Below are 21,927 nucleotides of genomic sequence, written 5' to 3'. Positions count from 1 at the left end.
TAATGTAATGAAAATTATTATTTAGAATAATGACAAACTCGACAGTAAAACATCTGGACACATTGTAGTAATGAGAATTGGTGGAGGAAATATGCTTAGTTGTCATGAAAATAATGTCATAATGCAAAAAAGTATTCAATAATAACATGTTTTTACAAAATATAAATGTTTATTTTTTCTGCATTGATTTTGAGTGAAATATGACTCATATTTTGAAATGTGTCATATATTTTTGAGACTTGCCCATTAAGCTAATCTGACTTTCCAGTGTTTTTTTTTTTTTAATATAGTTTATATACTCCTTTATACTGAATACACTTTTATTTATTTTATATATACAAGTTTTCGAACTGTAAGATTTTTAATGTTTTTTAAAGAAGCATCTTCTCTTCCAAAATACAGCAAAAGCAGTAATATTATGAAATATTTTTACTATTTAAAATAATTGCTTTCTATTTTAATATATTTAAAAATTTAATTTATTCCAGTGATCAAAGCTTATTTTTCAGCATCATTACTCCAGTCTCACATGATCACATGATCCTTCACAAATTATTCTAATAGGCTGATTTGCTCTTCAAAAAACATTTTTATTTTGTTATTATTAATATTTAAAACAAAGCTTGGAGTCAGTATAACATTATTATTATTATTATTAATTACTTTATTTAAATTAGTGTTTTTTTTAAAAGCAAGGATGCTTTAAACTGATCAAAAGTGAATGTTACAAAAGATTTTTATTTCAGATAAATGCTGTTCTTCTGAACTTTCTATTCATCCAAGAAACCTGAAAAAATCCTACCCAGCTGTTTTCAACATCATCATCATAATAATAATAATAATAATAATAATAATAACAACAATAATAATAATAAATGTTTTTGACCAACAATTCAAAATATTAGAATGATTTCTGAAGGATCATGTGACTGGAGTAATGCTAAAAAGCACACAAATAAATGACAATTTAAAATGAATAACAATTTAAAATATATTCAAATAGAAAACAGTTATTTTAAATAGTAAAAAATTTCAGAATTTTACTATTTTTGCTGTTCTTTAATTCAAACGCAGACTTGGTGAGCAGAAAAGACTTTTTTAAGAAACATTAAACATCTTACTGTTCAAAAACTTTTGACTGGTATTTGACTAGAGTAATATTTTAATATTTAATATTATTAACAAAAACAGCACTGTTTAAAACATAATGACCTCCATTTTATCCTTAAATTTACTTTAGGTATAAAAAAAACCATCTAGTTTAGGTCTGTATTCTAACATGTACCATGTGATAGCAGAGTAAAATGTGAAGGTCAGATGAATCCTCCTTTTCCATGTGTGCCTATTCGTCTCCACCTAGTGCCCTGTTAGCATCCTAACCAATGATAATGCATATGTATAGCATATTTCACATTAAGGATATGGTGAGATAATACATGGATCTCCATTTTGTATGAAAACCTGTGATCTGTGTCCAGTAGTAGACTGCAAGACATTATGCCTTTATCAGCTTATTTTACTATTTCATCTATCAGATGACTGAATATAGACACCATAAATAGAAACCATTTGGTGTCATATTTGACCTGTTGATTTACTATATATTGCGTGCTTGTTTTTGTCTGCACCAATACATTCGGAAGAGTGTGCACGTGTAGTAGGGCTGAGCCAATGACCTTGAGTTATTTATAGCCAGTCAGAGTAGCTGCAGTCAGTATGCAGGACTGTACCGTTCTGCTCAGACTCCCCTGAGAGAAAGAGAGAGAGAGGGAGGAGTTAAGAGCGGATGCAGCATCTCTCTTTCTTTAATTTCTCAGTGTGCCAGCTCATCACAACCACAAAACTGAGACCCTGACAATGTAAAGAGATCTGAGCGTTCCTGTGTAGTTCATGCACGCGCACGTGGATGCTAAATTTAAACTGTTGTTGTTTTATAGCTGAGAGCTGGTTGATAGCATTGCCTTTGTTTTTTTGCTTTTCATTATTCTTTTAGTTTCTCTCTAGCACAGAATTTTGCATTGCTGATTAGGTGAATCTCACTGTCAAATACATGCCTCGGTAAGATTTCACAACACCGCAGAAGCAAAGAAATAAGGATGCTCCTATTTTTAGGATTATTTGCAATAAAAATGCCCCCCACTCTCATAAGGAAGATCATTATAGTTTTTTATACACATAGATAGATTGACAGGAATTATTATAATGTTAACGATAAATATATTGTTTTTAAAAACCGTTCTAAATTTAGAATAATAGTAGAATCCACATCACAGCTATCCACCTTTTTCTTCCCGTAAGAGTGGGCGCGGCCATTTGTAAATTCTATGGGTCTGGCTTCCGGTCTCAGCGTTTTTAGCTGTACAAAACAGATAATTTTACTGCTTGAAATTGCAAATTGGTGAGTCATAGCCATTTGTCATTTCCTGCACGTCGTTATTCTCCTTATTTTCACGATGCGTCATCAATCTGCCATAATGGCGGAACTCAACTCGCATATTTGGTTGATTTTTCCTGCTAAAAATAGTTAGTTATTGTCATGTTTTGGGCTGTAACTAATCGGGCGGACCAGGAAAAACATTTGGAGTTCTATAGACTGCCAAAAGTTATAACAAATCAAGAAGAGTGCAAAAAACTGTTTGAGGAACAACAGGCGTTTGTGGTTGGCCAACCTGAACCAGGATTTCCAGGGCAAGAGTCTTGACAACATTCATGTTTGTTCTTATCATGTCAGGTAGGTGAAATATTAGGCTAATTAATATTGCACGTACATATCTTTACCACCTATTAACTTTACTTTGTCAAAATATAGCGCCCTTACCTGCTTCTTAAGTCCTTCTTTATATGATTTTGCCGCTTCCACACGTTTCCCCCCGTGGTTTAGACATTATAAATTAGCAGAATAACGTATTCAGTAGTAGATTAACTGTGCAATCCATGCTGTTGTTTACATCCGAGTATCTCCAGTACAGACGCACATTAGGGTAACTGACCAAACCGATGATGAATCAATGATGATGAAGTGATGAACTGGAAGTCTCACCCATAGGATTACTTTCGTGTTAAATGGAGGTGGATACGTATTATTCTTGATGTGAATGGGCAGTGAAAATAATGGCTTATTTCAAATGTCTAGACTTAATATGGTAATGAAGAATTAAGGAGAAAATGTGCTTTGTCAGTTTGCAACAATGCAAAAAGTCTTAATGTTCCTATAATTCTACTTTTCAATGTGATTTAGTGATGAAATGTGACTCGTTTTACTCCATTGCCGAAAGCTGACTGCAGATGCTTTGTCAACATTACACATTATGTAAATTAAAGCCTTGCATGAAGCTCTTACAAATGCAAATGTATGCAGTTTCCATTCACTTCTTCTTACACACAACGCTCATGTTTTTCAACTTTTATTTCATCACTTTTATTTACACATTCTGCATCACAAAGTATATTCCCTTTTTGTCATCCTTGCCTTATTCACAAGCTCTTAATTTTGTGTCCTTTTTCATTTTGCATCTTCCACAGTCCAAACTCTCCGTTTCAGTCTCGCTTTCCACACGGCAGCTGTTCCTCTCAGTCGACCGGCCCTTGGAAGATGAGTTTAATGTGGCCTTGTTCCCCAGTCAGCCACGTTCCACAGAAAGGACAAGCAGCGTGGAAGGCATGCGTTCCGTGTGGCAGTGGGATCTGACTCCAACCTTGCACCGTCTTTTCCGAGCACACGTGACCGCAGGGGCAGAACGCATGTGTGGGGGGCCCCGCGTCCAGGTACAGGCCCCCTTCGCACCCAAGCCAGAGGGGCACGTAGGGACCCACCCCTCTGCACATGGGACACTCTCGGTCTCCTGTGGTAGCCGGAGCTGTGCCTCCGCCCCCAACTAACGCCACCGCAGATGATCCAGCTTTCTCTTTACGAAATCCCCAGTTGTGGTAGCCGTGCACGTGGCCGCAGTTCATATAGACCCAGGGCTGTTTCTTGTCGATGGTGGCGCGCTGTGCCAGGCTGGGAAAAGCGAGCGTGTTGAAACCCACAGGACACTGAGGACGGGCGGCGTTTAGTTCTTGGCGTAGAGACTCGAGCTGTTTGAGAGTCGGGGTGTGATGAAGACCGCTAGGGGTCCGCCAAAGCAGAGTGGCCCCGCAGAGATCGATGAGAGAGCCATCCTGCAGCATGTTTGACTCGTTCTCTACCTGTGAGGTAAAAAACACATGTGCAATCACTTAAGACATTCTGCAATATGTCTTCTATTGTATTCCACAGAAAAAACAACGTCAGACAGGTCTGGATTGACAAGAGGGTGAATAAATGATGACAGGATTTACATTTTTGGGTGAACTGACCTTCTAATGTGCCATAATTTCCAACTCATTGCACTCATTTGTGCCATTCAGCAAATGATAAAGCCGAATGTTACTTCAGACACTCAGCTAGTCAAATGTACATTTAACATTTAATGTCAAAAATGTTTGCTTAATATACACTATGGTTTTGTAAGAAAAAAAAGAAATGTGCACCATTTAGTACAGAATTCAACATTTTTTAATTCCAATTAAATTTTTGCATTAGAATTGAGGTAGTCCAATTTAAATTTTCATGTAAGAAAGCAAACTAAGTAAGAAGCTAAGTTCACAGTAACTTAACTATAAGTTTTAAAAGCCTTAAAGCTTTCAAGTTTATAAAGGCCTTACAAACAGAAATATTTTGAGATGCCACTTAAACCATTTTGTATTTGTTTTATATACACTACTGTTCAAACGTTTGGGGTCAGTAAGATTTTTTGTTTTTTCACTCTAACTTGCCAAGGCTGCATTTATGTGAATATGTAAAAATGCAGAAAAAAAACAGTAATATTTTGAAATATTAGTACAAATTAGTACAAATATATTTTAATATGTAATTTAAAGCTGAATTGTCAGCATCATTTTTACAGTCTTCAGTTTCACATGGTCTTTCAGAAATCATTCTAATATACTGATTTGTTGTTCAAGAAACATTTTGTATTATCAGCAGGATTCGTACAGATACTGTAAAATGAAATTCCAAGACTTTCAAGGACTTTTCAAGTACGTTTTTGATTTTCAAGGACTTCAATCAGAGATCTCACTTATCAAACAATGTCTTCTCTTTCTAATTAAAACCATGGTTAATTCTTTTTTTTTTTTAATCTTAAGGAATTTGTATTTGCATATACTTTTTTCTGATTAGATTCGCTCTGAAGTCCCAAACTGAATCAAATGATCACAAACCTGAACCGAAGTCTCGATCTGAATCAAATGATTTGCAAACCTGCACTGAAGTCTCGATCTAAATCAAATGATTAATGAACCCGCTTTAAAGTTCCGATCTAAATCAAATGATTCACGATACGCACTCCAAACACCCGATCTGAATCAAATGATTTGCGATATGCGAAGTTCCAATCTAATTTAAATGTGTTGCGAACCCTCTTCGAAGTCCTGATCTAAATCAAATGATTTGCGATACGCAATCTGGAGTCCAGATCTCAATCAAATGATTTGCGATACACGATCCAAAACAGTAAATCATTTTGTAACACAATACTTTAATTGATTTGTGGTTTCAAAAAACATAGTTTCACCCATCACTACATGCTAGTGAATTGCTTGAAATGATTGATCGAAGTCACAAGTTTACAGCAATCGGAGCGGTTCCAGCTTAAATTACTTTGATTCAGTTAAAAATGAAATTGATTCAGTTTATGTATTCCTCTTTTCATGTCTTTAGCCATGTTTACATGACATTGTCAGTACTATTACTACTGGCTTAGCAACTAGTTTTGTTTTATTAGTTTTTTATTTGTTTGTTTTTGTTTTTACTCGTTTTATGAACTGAAATAAGTGAAAAAGTATTTTGTTTTTTGATTTGCATGAATTGTGAGTGAAAGTGAGTGTTTATATATATATATATATAGAAAAAATTAAACACTCATTTCATAGATACATTGTCTTTAAATACTTCAAGCTCTTTAAGCACCTTGTACAAACCCTATATTAGTGTTGGAAACCATGACACATTTTTTCAGGGTTTGTCAATCAATAGAAAGTAAAAAAAAAAACAAATGTTTTGTAATAATATAAAACTTTATTGTCAAGAAAAGATTGATCAACTTTATGCTTTCTTGCTAAATAAAGGCATTAATTTCTTAAAAAAATAAAAATAAAAAAATATCTTATTGACCCAAAACAAAACTTTTGAACAGTAGTGTATTTTATCATATTTAATAAATTCACTTTTGTCAACCATAGTGGAAGTACACTAACTGTGTTGAATTTCTATGAAATATGATTCACTAAATTCAGTTTTCTGTGTGATGTGGCCACTGAAGAAATCAGCAATTTTTCAAGTTTCATCCATAGATGTCCACAGAGAAGCCAGAATTCTGCAGTGTACCTTTGAAACATTTTTACTGGCGGTTCATTACAGAGATTAAAGCAAATTCTCACCAGTTTTCCTCTCTGCTGTGCGGACCGTGTCTCTCGAAGGGCGAAAACATTCCCACATACTGAGATCTCCCTCCACACCCCTGGAGCTGGCTCAGATACGAACTCCCCTGCTGGGTGCATTACCAGCACCCCATTGGTTGTTAGTCCGTCCATCAAACCATCCGAGGTCCTCCATTTAGCAGCTCGCTCCTAGAAAAAAAGCATATCAGAGCATTTTACTAATCTCTACAGTATCAGGATGAACTCAGAGCGAAATCAAAACATGTCATGGCTTACTGTCAGATTAATATCGGTTCTCTTTTAATGTACATGTATGTTGTGTGTTATATAATAAATCACTGACTAACTGAGCTTAGAGGATTATAATGTACAGACAGACACTGTAGGCTTTCCGTTTATAGCTACTAGCTATTACACAACACACCTACTACTTGGTGCTGCATTATACAGTGGGAGTCTGAAATATTTATACCCGACTAGAATACAGTATCCATTCTTTCTCTCTCGTTCTCTTTCCACCTCCACAGAACAGCAGTGGGCAGAGAGCCTGTCAAGGACATTTGTATGAGGCCGTAGCCGCGTGTTGATATGTCATGCATCACCGCCGGCTACTGGACCATTACTGTCCTCCAGGTGTCTGTGTATTTTTGAAAGCGTAGATCTCCACTATTAAGTTAGCTACTATCAAGGGCAAAGCAAATATTAAGGTCACTATTTGAAAAGGCCTGGAATGAAAGAGTACTAACGGTAATGGATTAAATAAGTGTTCCATTCAAAATCTACTTCCATTTGCTCGGTGTATGAAAGATTTTGTATAAGGGGCATAAATCTATATCTCCTCAATAATTAAAGGGAAAGTTCACCCAAAATTAAAATTCTGTCACCATTTACTCACCCTTGTGCCATTTTTATCCATACAGTGAAAGTCTAGAAAATACTAGAAAATACACTGTATCCCACTGACTACACCTGACAAATGAAATTCTTAAAGGCATAGTTCACTCCAAAACGAAAATTCTGTAATTAATTACTCACTCTCATGTCATTCCAAACCCATAACACCTTCATTCATCTTAGAAACACAAATTCTAGAGTTTCTGACCCTGCATAGACAGCAACGCAACTGACATGTTCAAGGCCCAGAAAGATAGTAAGGACATCATTAAAATAGTCCATGTGACATCAGTGGTTCAACCGTCATTTTATTAAGTGCAGAAAATACTTTTTGTGTGCAAAGAAAAAAAAAATCTTCTCTTTCGTGTCAGCCTTCATGGCATGTGTGGTATTGTCGTAAACGTGTCGAAGACTGAAGGAAGAGAAGAAATTGTTGATTAAAGTTGTTATTTTTGTTTTCTTTGTGCACAAAAAGTATTCTCATAGCTTCTTAAAATTACAGTTGAACCACTGATGTCACATGCACTGTTTTAACGTTTTTTGGCCTTGAACGTGGTAGTTTCATTGCTGTCTATGCAGGGTCAGAAAACAATCAAAAATATCATGTGTGGTTCAAAAATGAGCGAAGTTCTTATGGTTTTAGAACGACACGAGGGTGAGTAAATAACAACAGAATTTTCATTTTTGGGTGAACTATCCCTTTGAGCATCTCAGTTGTGACAGCAGGAAGAGTAAAGCTCCATAATGTACCTGCCGTTTGTTATGAATGATATGCATCTGCAGAATTCAGTATTTTTCTTTTTTGGATTTGCATGTTCTTGTGTTTCAATAAATGATGGATGTTATCTGCTTTTACATTTTTGTTTCTGAATGAACAAGCAAAACCTTTGTCCCTTTAAACGATTTTACAAGGAGCTATACTGTATGTGTTTACACTGATATTAATATCAGTCTGTGATGTAAAATGTTTCTATTAATGTTGTGAATATAGATTTACTGTATATAATTAGTGGCGTCTGCTAAGGCAACAAACCTGTATAAACAACCCTACACTAAATAACTTATCAAACTCTGTTTGTACCGTGGACAGCAATGATATTTAAATCATGCTTGTTGAAGATAGGTGTGATACATTTTTCTAAGCAATCAGACTTGCAGCTTTTGTCACAAGGCTCTGAACCTATAAAACACTAGAAAAAAATTATATTTACATTAGAAATGTCCATGATTGTCCAACCTTATTAAGATATTTACTTTTGTTTTACAGTCCTAGAAATCCAAATATTTTAATGTATGAATTTTATTATACACTGGCAGCAAAAATTGTAATTTGTGTACTTTTTTTAAGTATATATTTTTAAAGAAGTCTCTTATGCTCACCAAGGCTACATTTGTTTGATCAAAAATGCAGTAGAACATTAATATCTTGAAATGTTATTACAATTTAAAATGAGTGTTTTCCATTTGAATATATTTTAAAAAGTAATTTATTCCTGTGATGCAAAGCTGAATTTTCAGCAGCCATTACTCCAGTCTTCAGTGTTACATGATCCTTCAAATTGGTGCTTAATTATTATTGGCACTCAGGTATTAATAATAATGCTTCTTATTATAATTTTATTTAATTCTATTTAATATATTAACATTTTTATATTGATATTCTAAGGTTTTATATGACTTTGGTGTGGACCGTACAGCAACCATACAGCGATTCCCTTGCGACCACTCATAACATCCCAGTATCAACAAGTCCTACACAGGTAAAAACCACTCAGACTTTTCAAAAAATGTAACAATCTTGTTACATCTAATAGACAAACTACTAGGTTGAAGTTTTATTTGACATTCTACGTGGATGTTCTGTGAACCGATTTGTTTTGCTTGTTAAGGCAATATAAACAGACTTTAACAGGCAAAACAGCAGGAAAATAATGTGTCCCTTTCCACTGTGTTGCTTTTTGATGTCAGTGTAAATAATCCTATTGCGCTGTGTTGTCTTGTTCTGTACTTTGGCAAAGATTCTGCATTAGTAAACGTGGCTATGACTCAATAGCCTGTTATGACTCACCCCAAGGAAGATGTTTTTGGAAGAGTCAAAGCCTGCTGCATATATTCGTGCTGTGTAGGGAGCACTACGCTCACACATGATGCGGCAAGCGTAGCGGGAGATCGTGCTCTGGGCCGACTGTCCTCCCTCTCCATTCGCGCCCCCCTGCCCCTGTCCTCCACCGCCACTGCTCGCTGTGTCTGTCACCACAAAGTCTATCATGCTCTCTGTGGAACGGCCAATCTGTAGACACATTAACAACCACAGTAAGTGAGATATCAATGCATTAGTTCACTCAACAATAATAAAATTTGATCAACCACTCTTCCTCATGTTGTTCCAAACTCACATGACTTTCATTCTTCCATGGAAGCCAAACAAAATATGTTTAATAATGTACTGGCTGCTCATCCCCCATTCATTGTAATTCCATGGAAAAGAGCAACGTGTACTATAGGGATGCACACTAGCCTTGAAAAGTCTAGGGTCTGTATGATTTTATTGGTAACACTTTATTTTAAGGTGTCCTTGTTTTACACGTTACATGTACTCACTATTATATGAACAATTAATTATGAATAATTATATGCAAGTAACCCTAAACCAAACCCTAACCATAAGTTCAAGTAGTACTCAGTAACAAGGACACCTTTAAATAAAGTGTAACCACTTTTTTTGTTTTGAAAGATATTAAAATGTCTATTCACAAAGAATACATTAAATTGATCAAAAGTGACATTTATAATTTTACAAAAGATTTCAAATAAATGCTGTTCTTTTGAACTTTATATTCATCAAAGAATCAAAAAAGCTGTTCCAATTACAGAAATAAATTAAATTTTTAAATACATACAGTTTCACAATATTATTGATTTTACTGTATTTTTGACCAAATTAATGCAGACTTGGTGTGTATAAGAGATTTATACTGACCCTAAACGTTTGAATAGTGTATATATTTTTGGTAGTGTATATACCCTACAGACTATAATTACATTTTTTTTATTGGTATTTATTGGTATAAAACAATATTTGATATTAATTGTGCATGCTCATTTCAACCTATTTTTACACTGATACCTTCATAATGCTTACTTAAATGTAATCTTTGTTACTGATAATAATTTAATAACACAGTTAAACAACCTCAAAATTAATATTCATCTTTCATGCTGCACTTTATAATGTGTTTATGCCTAATTTTTTTTTTTTAACAAAATAATGTATCATTTTAATATCGACCACTTATTGTATCAGCCGTAAAGTTACCAGCTTATTGTTATCAGCCAGATTTCTAATATTGATGCATCACTAACCAGTACATTATTAAAAAAATTTTTTTTTTTGTATCTCAAGAGAGGAAGAAAGAAAGTTATTTAGGTTTGGAATGACATAAGGGTGAATAAATGAAGACAAAATGTTATTTTTTGGGTGAAATGACCTTTAGGTTTGTTGAGAAAGAAAGACATTTTACATCACAAAGGCCAGAAATATAGAAAGGTAACGATATTCACCATTAAGGCTGTATACTAAACAAATTTAAATTAATTTGCATGTTTAACTCAATAAAGATATTTAAACAGGCAGTTAAAGATTAGTTCACTTCCAGAACAAAAATTTACAGATAATTTACTCACCCCCTTGTCATCCAATATGTTCATGTCTTTCTTCAGTCATAAAGAAATTATGTTTTTTGAGGAAAACATTTCAGGAATTTTCTCCATATAGTTGACTTCTATGGTGCCAGCGAGTTTGAACTTGCAAAATGCAGTTTAAATGTAGCTTCAAAGGGCTCTAAAGAAAGAAGGGTCTTATCTAGTGAAACAATTGGTTGTTTTCTAAAAAGATTTACAATTTATACACTTTTTAACCACAAATGCTCGTCTCGTCTAGCTCTGCGATGTGTATTCGTACTCTGTGCACTCTGGTTCAAGACACTTAGGTTATGTCGAAAAACTCCCCATCTCATTTTCGCCTCCAACTTAAAAATCACCCTACATCTCTGTTTTACATTTTTTGGTAAAGGGTGTCTGACCACCTTTGCACGTTCACTTTGTAAACACTGGGTTGGTACTTCTGCAGCAATGTAGGACGATTTTGAAGTTGGAGGAGAAAATAAGATGGGAGATTTTCGACCTACCCTAACTGTCTTGACCCGGAGTGCACAGAATACGAATGCACATCGCAGAGCTAGACAAGTTAAGCATTTGAGGTTATAACCGATCGTTTAGCTAGATAAGTTCCTTATTGCTCAGCTGGGATCATTTAGAGCCTTTTGAAGCTGCATTTAAACTGCATTTAGGAAGTTCAAACTCGTGGTCACCATAAAAGTCCACTATATGCAGAAAATTCCTGAAATGTTTTCTTCAAAAAACAATTTATTTATGACTGAAGACAGACATGAACATCTTGGATGACAAGGGGGAGAGTAAATTATCTGTAAATTTTTGTTCTGGAAATGAACTAATCCTTTAAATGAAAGAATCCTCTCTTCTTTAAATATGATGCTTTGCTCACCTGAAACATGTCAGTGTTGGGGTCATGTGTATATTCCACTATAACAGAATGACTCCGGGACAGTGTGTAGGATATGCTGTGCTGGCTTTTGTTGCTTAGGGCCTGCAAACACACACGCACTCACATACAACTCTTTGACTAATGGCCTTTGTTGCATCATTCATCCCTAAACAAGTCAGAGGAACATAAGGTACTTTCAGGTTCCCTAACCTTATGCAATATACTGGCAAAACACCCAGTCGGTTGCAATGTTACGCAATGACTCTTACAGAATTTAGTGGGTGGGTCAAGAGGACACCTATGTTGGAACAGATTTTACATCTTTTGGAAGCCATGAAAAAAATGTTTTAGGTAAAGTATCTTGTCCTATCATTGTTTGCATTAAGACATAGGCATGGAAATTGTAAGAAATTTAAGCAAACGCTGTCACCTTTGATACCAGAGGCGTGGAGACGTTGTGGATGACATCAGGTTTGACGCCGTTGGCTTTGGGCCGTTTGTAAAGGGCCAGCCGACTCCTCCTGCGGCCCTTGTCCCCGCTAGCTAGCGAACCGTTGTGCCTGCATATAACAAAACCACAATAGTCCAATCTGAGTTTAGCGAATGCTTTGAACAATAAAGAATGAATTAATCAAAAACACATTTGGTGCTTAATTTAGAAGCAGCACCTCACCCGCTGACTGATTTTGATAGAGCTGACAGATTGAGAACAGACTGTTGTCTCGGGGATGACAAAAACTAGGCAACACTTGTTTTCACTTAAGAGCATTGGCGTGTACTTAAAAATAATTAAATGGCATTCATCTATCTCTCCGTTGATACTATGACAGGAGTCATGAGCCCTCCACAAAATGGCTGATGCAGGCCTCTCTGAGGCTGTCAATGAGGAGGCGAAGCCATCTTATAATTCATCTAGACAACGATCAATAGTCCAGACACTTAAATGAGCTCTCTCTATCTCCTTTCATCTCACTGGGAGGCAGTCTTTTTTTTTTTTTACATTTAAATTTTTTTTTTGTTTGTTTCAGCTGTAGTATCTTGTGATGAAAACATATTTTAAAATAGTGTATTTTTGTCTATTTTACTGAACTAGCATACTTAGTGCCAGATTTATAAACTGCTTCCGCCAGCGCAAACCCTTTTTTGGCATTAAAAAACTACTGTCAGGATTTACTGAAGACACACAATGAAAAATTTGTGATGAAAAGGCATGGACACATTTATCATCGTGGCTAAACTTACTGCATACGCATTTGTAGGAGTTTCCCTGTATAGAGGAGCTCCACCATTATTTAACACCCAAAAAAGCAAGTCTTAACCCATTTCGAACCTGTGTTATTAGTAGATTTTCTGCACGTAATTATGAACGGCTGTTTGTTTGTAACTAAATTGCGCTGCTTTTGCAGCCTGATTGCATTGGTCATTATGGAAATTATCTGGCTGCGTCTGTGCACATTAATTTTGCGTACAGTTTATCCCCCTAGACCTTTCCACTCCCATTGACACTTTCTGTGGGATTGTAGTCTCACGCTAATTTGGCCTGTTTAGTAAATCTGGCCCTTGGTCTCCAAAAACAATGTTTTCATTTTTGATGATGTGCTAAATAACACAATAATGTCAATGTGTTACAGGCTACTTTACTTAATTTTCTGTGCAAATGTAAATTGTCATATGTGACCCTGGACCACAAAACCAATCATAAGTAGCATGGGTATATTTATAGCAGTAGCCAAAAAAAACAGTGTATAGGTCAAAATTATTGATTTTTCTTATATGGCAAAAATCATTAGGATATTAAGTAAAGATCATGTTCCATGAAGATAATTTGTACATTTCCTACCACAAATATATCAAAACTTAATTTTTCATTAGTAATATACATTGCTAAAAACTTTATTTAGGCAACTTTAAAGGTGATTTTCTCAATATTTCCCCTCAGATTCCAGATTTTCAAATAGTTGTATCTCAGTTAAATTTTGTCCTATCCTAACAAACCATACATCAATGGAAAGCTTATTTATTTCAGATGTATTCATGAATAAATTTCTGCTTTTGTGGTCCAGGGTCACATATTATGTTTGTGTTTTGGAAATACTATAGCTGATTATATCATATACAATTCCATTCAAAAGTTTGGGGTTGGTAAGATTTATTTATTTATCTTTTGCTTTCCCAAACTGTATTTATTGGATCAAAAACACAGGATAAAATATAACATTGTGAAATTGTTAATTTCTATTTAGTTTCCATCTACTTTCTATTATATTATATTTTTAATTATAATTTATTCCTGTGATGCAATACTGAATTTTTAGCATTATTATTCCAGTCTTCAGTGTCACATGGTCATGCTGATTTGCTGCTCAAGAAAATGTTGTCTTATCACAGCTGAAAACATCAGTTCTGTGATGATTTTTAAGGATTTTTTAATAAATAGAAAGTTAAAAAACAGCATTTACTGTTGAAATAAAAATATAATAAATATATTGAATAGCATTTATTTGAGATACAATTTTTGGAACAATTCTAATAAGTCTATACTTTCCCTTTTGATCAATTTAATATGTAGACAGAAGCTTAGTCATCAAACATTTCTGTCAAATTTTACTGAAGGCACAATTTTTAACATATATTAGATTTTTTTTCTTTAATTTTTCTTGAAAAAACATTATGTGTAACACTTTTGCGAATGATACAAACACCATTATGTGCTTTCTCTTTTCCATTTCTTGTAGCTTAAGGGTTAAACCCTCTTCCCCTCTTGGCACTGGAAACATTCATCGCTCTGCTCTGCTCCATGACTGTGTGATTTGAATGACATCTTTGTTGGCAGTCAAATGAAGTGTTTTGCATCCGCAGCTGAAATCTAAAGATAAGTCAGGAAAACCAGCCGCAGGTACACCGGGGAGCCAATTGGCCCGGATGACGTGGCATTCATTCATCTGCGAGAAAAGATGTTAATTGAAGTCATATTTATTTGAGGGTAATTTTACCCTTGAACTCCCACTGAACTCCTGCATTCAGCAAAACGCTGGCTGAGTGGAGGAGCTGTAATTTAGATAAATGGGTTTTCACCAATCTGAGACGGTATGGTACAGTTCTAATGAGTGTGGGTACAGTTGATCCTGAATGATGATAAACTCAGTGCTGCTGATGTCAAAGGTTTTGTTTATTCATAACTAAATATGTTCAGATGCAATCCATTTAAATACTTAATAATCTGCAACATCTTTTTTGGAATAATTTTGTTTCTTTGCAACAATGAACTATTCTTTAAGTTCTATTGTGTTATTATGAAAGAAAGAGCTAATCTGAACTATAGAAATGTAAAGCTTAACCTTCATCCTTTAACTAACATCATTCCCTAGGATTGTTGTGGACGTTTTCTTACCCAAGTACAATCAGCTCCCCATACTTGATGGGCTCCTTGTCCTCAGGGCAGAGAGCATCATGGGACTGCGATCCTGAGCCCAGAGGAGGAGAAGGCTGGTTCTTGTTGCATGATGGGCGCAGCTCCAGGGACGGAGGAGGGCAAAGAGCTTCGGAGCTCCCTTCCAAAACCATATCCACAAAAACGACTCACAGCTATGAGAGAGAAAGAGAGAGTGAAGGGAAAAATGTGAGATTGATATTGTTTATCAGCACATTTGCTTGTTTTCTCACAGCGAAATGACAACTTTATCTAATAAGCGCTACAGGGATAGGAAATGGAAAAACAGTACGATTCTTATCTGCATCCCATCCCTCCCCCCTGTCGGTTACTCCACCTGTAAAAACAATAACAGACGTATCACGGATCAGCTGTTATGTATTTATGTAACAGCTGATCCTGTGAGGACAGCCTGAGATAGTGTGGCTGTCTCTGCAGTGTTTTGAAGTCAACAAGCAGCCAACCATCAATTGACAACCTGTCGGGAACAGGAGATTTAACCAATCCCAGGAGAATAACAACCTCTCTGCAAACACAGTCAACTGCTCCAACGCAAAGGACTTCATTGTTGTTTTTCATAAAGACTTAATGGAACACAATCACAGCAGTGGCATTTCAAAGGTTCAATACTGACTGTCAGATAAATTGGTGTTGTCATTGCTCTGAGTACTCAATGTGTGTTATTTAGGCAAAAATCTATCTGTCTATCTGTCATCTATTCATCTGTCTGTCTGTCCGTCTATCTATCTATCTATCTATCCGTCTATCTGTCATCTGTCTGTCTATCCATATATCTGTCTGTCTGTCTGTCATCTATCCATCTGTCTATCTATCTATCCATCTGTCTGTCATCTATCTGTCTGTCATCTATCCATCTGTTTATCTGTCTTTCTGTCTGTCATCTATCCATCTGTCTTTCTGTCTGTCTATCTGTAATCTATCCAATCTGTCTGTCTGTCATCTATCCACCTGTCATCTGTCTGTCTGTCTATCTGTGTCTGTCTGTCTGTCATCTATCTATCTGTCTGTGTCTGTCTATCTATCTGTCTGTCTATCTATCCATCTGTCTGTCATCTGTCTATCTATCTATCCATCTGTCTGTCATCTGTCCATCTGTTTATCTGTCTGTCTATCTGTCTGTAATCTATCCAATCTGTCTGTCTATCTATCTGTCTGTCTGTCATCTATCCATCTGGTCTGTCCGTCCATCTATACATCTCTGTCTGTCTGTCTGTCATCTATCTATCTGTCTGTGTCTATCTATCTATCTATCTATCTATCTGCCTGTCCGTCCATCTATATATCTGTGTCTGTCTGTCTATCTGTCATCTATCTGTATGTCTGTCTGTTTGTCTGTCGTCTATCTATCTACCTGATAAACTGGCTCTAAATATCAAGAAAAGAAGGAGAAAACACTATTTAAACTTACTTTATTTGAGTTAGTTGCCAAGAAAAAAAATTCTAATTTTCATTAACGTTCTCATCTAATATTTATATTTATATTTTATTTCAGCTTTATTTCAGAATTATTTTGTTTTGTGGAAAATATCTGGATGATGCTTCCTCTAGTCTACAGCACACTAAACACACTAAAATCACTTTTATTTTTTAAATGATAAGCGTCTTGCAGTTCTGCAACTGTATGTATAATGGTCCACTAAATTAACACAACATTAAAAAAATATGTAAAGCTTTTTTTGTAAAATGTAAAACATTATCAACTGGTTATATGTCCATTTGCTTCTTTCAGGCTCCCTTATGCAGCAAATTAATCTGAACTGAGTGCAAAACCACAGGAAGCTGACTGGTTTAGAGATGACGGACAGCGCAGATGAGCCAATCGCTGCGCTATTAAGGCACTGCATGACTGTGGGTGTGCAATGGTGAGAGGTGGACCGGAGGCTGAGAGGGTGAGTAAGGAGAGGGAGGGAAAACTGAGAGAGGACAAAAATAGAAATAGCATGGTGGTGCAGGTGATGGAGAGGAGAGGAGAGGAGAGGAGCAGGGAGGGCCAGCGGGATGGAGAAGGGTATGTAGAGGTGTAATACATATAGAGTGCTTACAAAACAGCAGATTGTAGATAACACAAGATTACTAGGGATGAACAAACACAGTGTGCGTGTGTGTGTGAGTGCTGAGGTTTGGCAAGGTGATGGATTGCCTGTTCTATGCCACGCACTTTCTAATCAGCCCACAACCTGGGGGAGGAATGAGGGAACGAGAGAGATATGGGGAGGGAGATCAACAGGAATGCAAGGGGTGGTGAGGACGAGATGCTTTATTATGGAATGAAATCTTTCCAGACACAACAACCTTACTGCATAGTGGCTTATTGTATAATAAAATGACGAGCACTGACTCGAGCTCGAACTGTTCTCCGCACATTATTGGGCAGCTTATCAATAATTCATTGGCTTCTGGTGCCTTTATTAAAAGACTTGGGTCCCACAGTGCAGGTACCTCTAATATCTTCTTTATTCTCTTCATCTCCACTTCTCAGATCACCACGTCCTCCTTCCGGTCTGATTTTATGTCCTCCCTGGTTACTGTATCATCTCCCGTCACCTTCTCTCCTCATTCCCACAATCCTCTCTGCTGCCTCTGCAGCGGGGTGAGCGAGTGCGGCGCATGAGACCGAGCGTATGAGTGTGAGCGGGGTAGACAGAGAGCGAGTCTGCCTCATCCATCTCTATCAGGAGCCAGATGAAGTGAGTTCTAAATATACACGCACAAGGAAATGATCTCACGAATAACTTATGAGGCTTTACTCGAGTCCAGCCTTGCCAAACTTAATTCTTCAAAATCTATATCTGCTTTTCAGCAGATCATTAGCTATTTCGCGGTTTTGTCTGAGCTGCTTTTTTCTGCAATACACATCTCCAATGCTCGTACGCCTGCAAAATTTCTGTCTGCATTGTTGTTCTGTCTGCAAACAGTAGTATTGGTGTTATGCTTTCACACATTTGGCATCCTGTAGCAAAGTGAATTTGTATAGGTAGCAGAATGTAGTATTGCCTGCTGGAGTAAGCTCAAAGTGATGGCATCTCATAAATGCAATGATATATACTATTATGTATTCATAGTGTCTACAGTGGTCTGTTATTGTTTATGATTGCACAGCTGTCTGGAATACTTGCTTCTGATTGGTCAATGCCAGCAATCTGGGGTTAAATGTATAACAAGCAATTTCCTACACAGCTAGTATGATATTTCTCAGCAGTCTCTCTTCTCATGTAATAAAACTATTTTAACATAAATTAATATTTTATTGTACACTTGATGAGTAGTAAAATATGGTAACTTTCAGTTTTCACTGTAAGGAACTATTTTTACATGATCTATCCCTTTAATTTTGTTGGTGTAACTTTATGTGTTTAGGTTGATTCAGTGATGTTAAATAATCATTTTGACTTAATTTTTAAGTTAACATTTTCTTAGTATACAGTCATTAAGTTATTATTGCAAAAACTCCTTACTCATTCTGATCACATCAAGGTTTGACCTCCTCACTTTATCTTAATCCCTACTTATGTATTATAGTTTGCAATAAATATTAGATATTGTTTCAGATTTCTGCAGAGTGACTGTCTGTCATTGTTTTCTGTGTGTAACTCTGCCTTATGAGGCCCCACTAAGGCAGCATTTTTTTGATCAAATATACAGTAAAACAGTGACATTATAAAGTATAGCTATAGATTTTAACATAACTTTGTAGTTTTACTCCTGAGATAGCAAAGCTGAATTTTCAGCACCATTACTCCATGGCTTTAGTGTCACATGTTCCTTTAGAAATCATTCTAATATGCTGATTTGCTGCTAAAGTATTGCAAAAACTCCTTACGGATTCTTACTTATGTATTATAGTTTGCAATACCTATTAGGTACTGTTTAAAATGTCTGCAGAGTGACTGTCGGTCATTGTTTTCTATCTGTAACTCTGCTACATATTCTTCAATGCCCACCATGGCTGCATTTAACTGATCAAATATACAGTAGAAACAGTAACATTATTAAGTATAATTATAGATTTTAACATAACGGTTTTCTATTTGAATATATTTTCAAATGTAGTTTACTCCTGTGATAGCACAGCTGAATTTTTTGCATAATTACTCCAGTCTTTAGTGTCACATGGTCCTTCAGAAATCATTCTAATATGTGATTTGCTGCGGAAGTATTGCAAAAACTTCTTACGGATTCTTACTTATTTATTATAGTTTGCAGTAACTATTAGATATTGTTTAAAATATCTGCAGAGTGACTGTTGGTAATTGTTTTCTATCTGTAACTCTGCTATATAGTCTTTAATGCCCACCAAGGCTGCATTTATTTGATCAAATATACAGTAAAACAGTGACATTGTAAAGTATACCTATAGATTTTAACATAAGTTTTCTATTTGAATATATTTTCAAATGTAGTTTACTCCTGTGATAGCAAAGCTGAATTTTTTGCATAATTACTCCAGTCTTTAGTGTCACATGGTCCTTCAGAAATCATTCTAATGTGCTGATTTGCTGCTAAGGTATTGCAAAAACTCCTTACGGATCCTTACTTATTTATTATAGTTTGCAATAACTATTAAATATTCTTTAAAATATCTGCAGAGTGACTGTTAGTAATTGTTTTCTATCTGTAACTCTGCTCAGTGCCCACCAAGGCTGCATTTATTTTATCAAATATACAGTCAAACAGTAACTTTGTAAAATATAATTATAGATTATAATTAGTATTGCAGAAACTCCTTACAGATTCTTACTTGTGTATCTTGCAATAACTATTAGATATTGTTTAAAATATCTGCAGAGTGACTGTTGTTTATTGTTTTCTATCTGTAACTCAGCTACATATTCTTCAATGCCCACCATGGCTGCATTTATTTTATCAAATATACAGTAAAAACAGTAATTTTATGAAGTATAATTATAGATTTTTACATAACAGTTTTCTATTTGAATATACTTTCAAATGTAATTTACTCCTGTGATGCAAAGCTGAATTTTCTTGTCTTTAGTGTCACATGTTCTTCCAGAAATCATTCTAAAGTATTGCAAAAACTCCTTACAGATTCTTACTTATGTATTATAGTTTGCAATAACTATTAGATACTGTTTAAAATGTCTGTAGAGTGACTGTTCGTGTTTGTTTTCTATCTGTAACTCTGCTATATATTCTTCAATGCCCATCATGGCTGCGTTTATTTTATCAAATGTACAGTAATATTATGAAGTATAATTATAGATTTTAACATAACAATTTTCTATTTGAATATGTTTTCAAATGTAATTTGTTCTTGTGAGCTGAATCTTCAGCATCATTACTCCAGTCTTCAGTGTCACATGATCCTTCAGAAATCATTCTAATATGCTGATTTGCTGCTTGAGAAACATTTTTTTTATTATTATTAAAATAGAAAATTGAAATATTTTATAACTTTATGCATGTTTTTACATTCACTTTCAATTTAATGCATCCCTGCTATTTCTAAAAAAACAAAAAACAAAAACCAAAAACAGTGTATTTTGTATGTTTTAGTACTTTATAAATTTGTTGATTGTTGCCTTGTAAATCATTAGGCTAAATTAATGTAATATTTGTCCACCAAACCAGGATGCAAATCTCTTGTATACACAGTACACTATGTACTACATTAGCGTCAAATTGTCTATCACATTCTCTTTTAACAAAATAACACCATCTATCTGTTAGCTGAGATCTGCTATAGACTGCGGTCTGCACCAGTGCAACAATGGTGCATATTGCATAATTAATGCGAAAACACCATCTATAACAGTGTTGCTCACTGTACCGTATAATGTCATTATCTCTGTCAGTGTAAGTCTGTAGTCAGCTGCAGCTTGTTGAATGGCCGTCATAGCTGTTGTCTGTTGCAGTGTGCTGTGAAGCCATGGTCTGCAGCAGGTGTGTGTGAGTGTGTGTACGACTCATGATGGAGTGAGTGTCCTACAGTGCTGTCTGACCCCGCTGCTCCTGTCTGGGCGAGCAGTGGAAAGAGCTGCAACCACAAAAGGGAGGAAATGAGAGAAAGTGCGAGAACACGTTGACATCATCTCCCCGTGATTGTGAAACTTGATAGTGACCTTCAGAGGCAGGGACCTCCGCAGAAGCTCTATCATTTACACTCTTCCTGTTTAAACGGCACATCAGCATTTGCAGATGCATGTCAGCAAACTCGTATATGGGTCACCTATGTGACATTGCAAAGATGTTTTGTTTATAGTTTTTGAATGAAACATGCCAAAAGGAAATACTATGCAGCACATAAAGAAAACCAGCAATGAAGAAATAAATAAGATGAATGAACAGGGGATATGCACTTCAAGTATAATAGCACTACTCAAAATATTATTCAGAAAACATTACCAGTGCACAACAAACTGACATATACTAATTATCCCACAACACAAGCAAATTTAGATCAAGTGAAACTACCCTGTACTTTCCCAACCTCCATAATGTCTCATTCTCTAATTAAAAATCTTCATTCATGCAAGAGTCTGCCACTAAGCATCAGTTATTTTAATTTAAGACATTAGGAAGTAATAAGAAAGAACTT

The 21,927-nt window shown here is 35.6% G+C and overlaps 1 protein-coding gene across 1 annotated transcript; it reads right to left on the bottom strand.

Moving 5' to 3' along the window:
• Positions 1-3,388: 3,388 nt before the first annotated feature.
• peli3 (pellino E3 ubiquitin protein ligase family member 3) lies at positions 3,389-15,484 on the bottom strand. The gene is made up of 6 exons (XM_051114728.1): positions 15,312-15,484; positions 12,351-12,480; positions 11,921-12,022; positions 9,425-9,646; positions 6,463-6,651; positions 3,389-4,188 (listed from the first exon to the last, which is right to left on the bottom strand). The coding sequence occupies exons 1-6, from the start codon at positions 15,482-15,484 to the stop codon at positions 3,571-3,573; spliced, it is 1,434 nt and encodes a 477-aa protein (XP_050970685.1). The 3' UTR covers positions 3,389-3,570.
• Between the last annotated feature and the right edge of the window lie 6,443 nt (positions 15,485-21,927).

The sequence above is a fragment of the Labeo rohita genome, chromosome 7 (genome assembly GCF_022985175.1).
Source record: "Labeo rohita strain BAU-BD-2019 chromosome 7, IGBB_LRoh.1.0, whole genome shotgun sequence".
Classification (NCBI taxonomy): Eukaryota; Metazoa; Chordata; class Actinopteri; order Cypriniformes; family Cyprinidae; genus Labeo; species Labeo rohita.
This window is presented reverse-complemented; position numbering and strand designations above follow the sequence as displayed.

What these genes read in the sequence shown, in the direction of transcription:
- peli3 (XM_051114728.1), bottom strand. Translation starts at nt 15,484, where the DNA reads ATGGTTTTGGAAGGGAGCTCCGAAGCTCTTTGCCCTCCTCCGTCCCTG. An exon ending in CCACGCCTCTGGTATCAAAG is followed by an intron (nt 12,023 to 12,350) that starts GTGACAGCGTTT and finishes GTGTGTTTGCAG; the next exon opens with GCCCTAAGCAACAAAAGCCA. An exon ending in CCAACACTGACATGTTTCAG is followed by an intron (nt 9,647 to 11,920) that starts GTGAGCAAAGCA and finishes ATGTGTCTACAG; the next exon opens with ATTGGCCGTTCCACAGAGAG.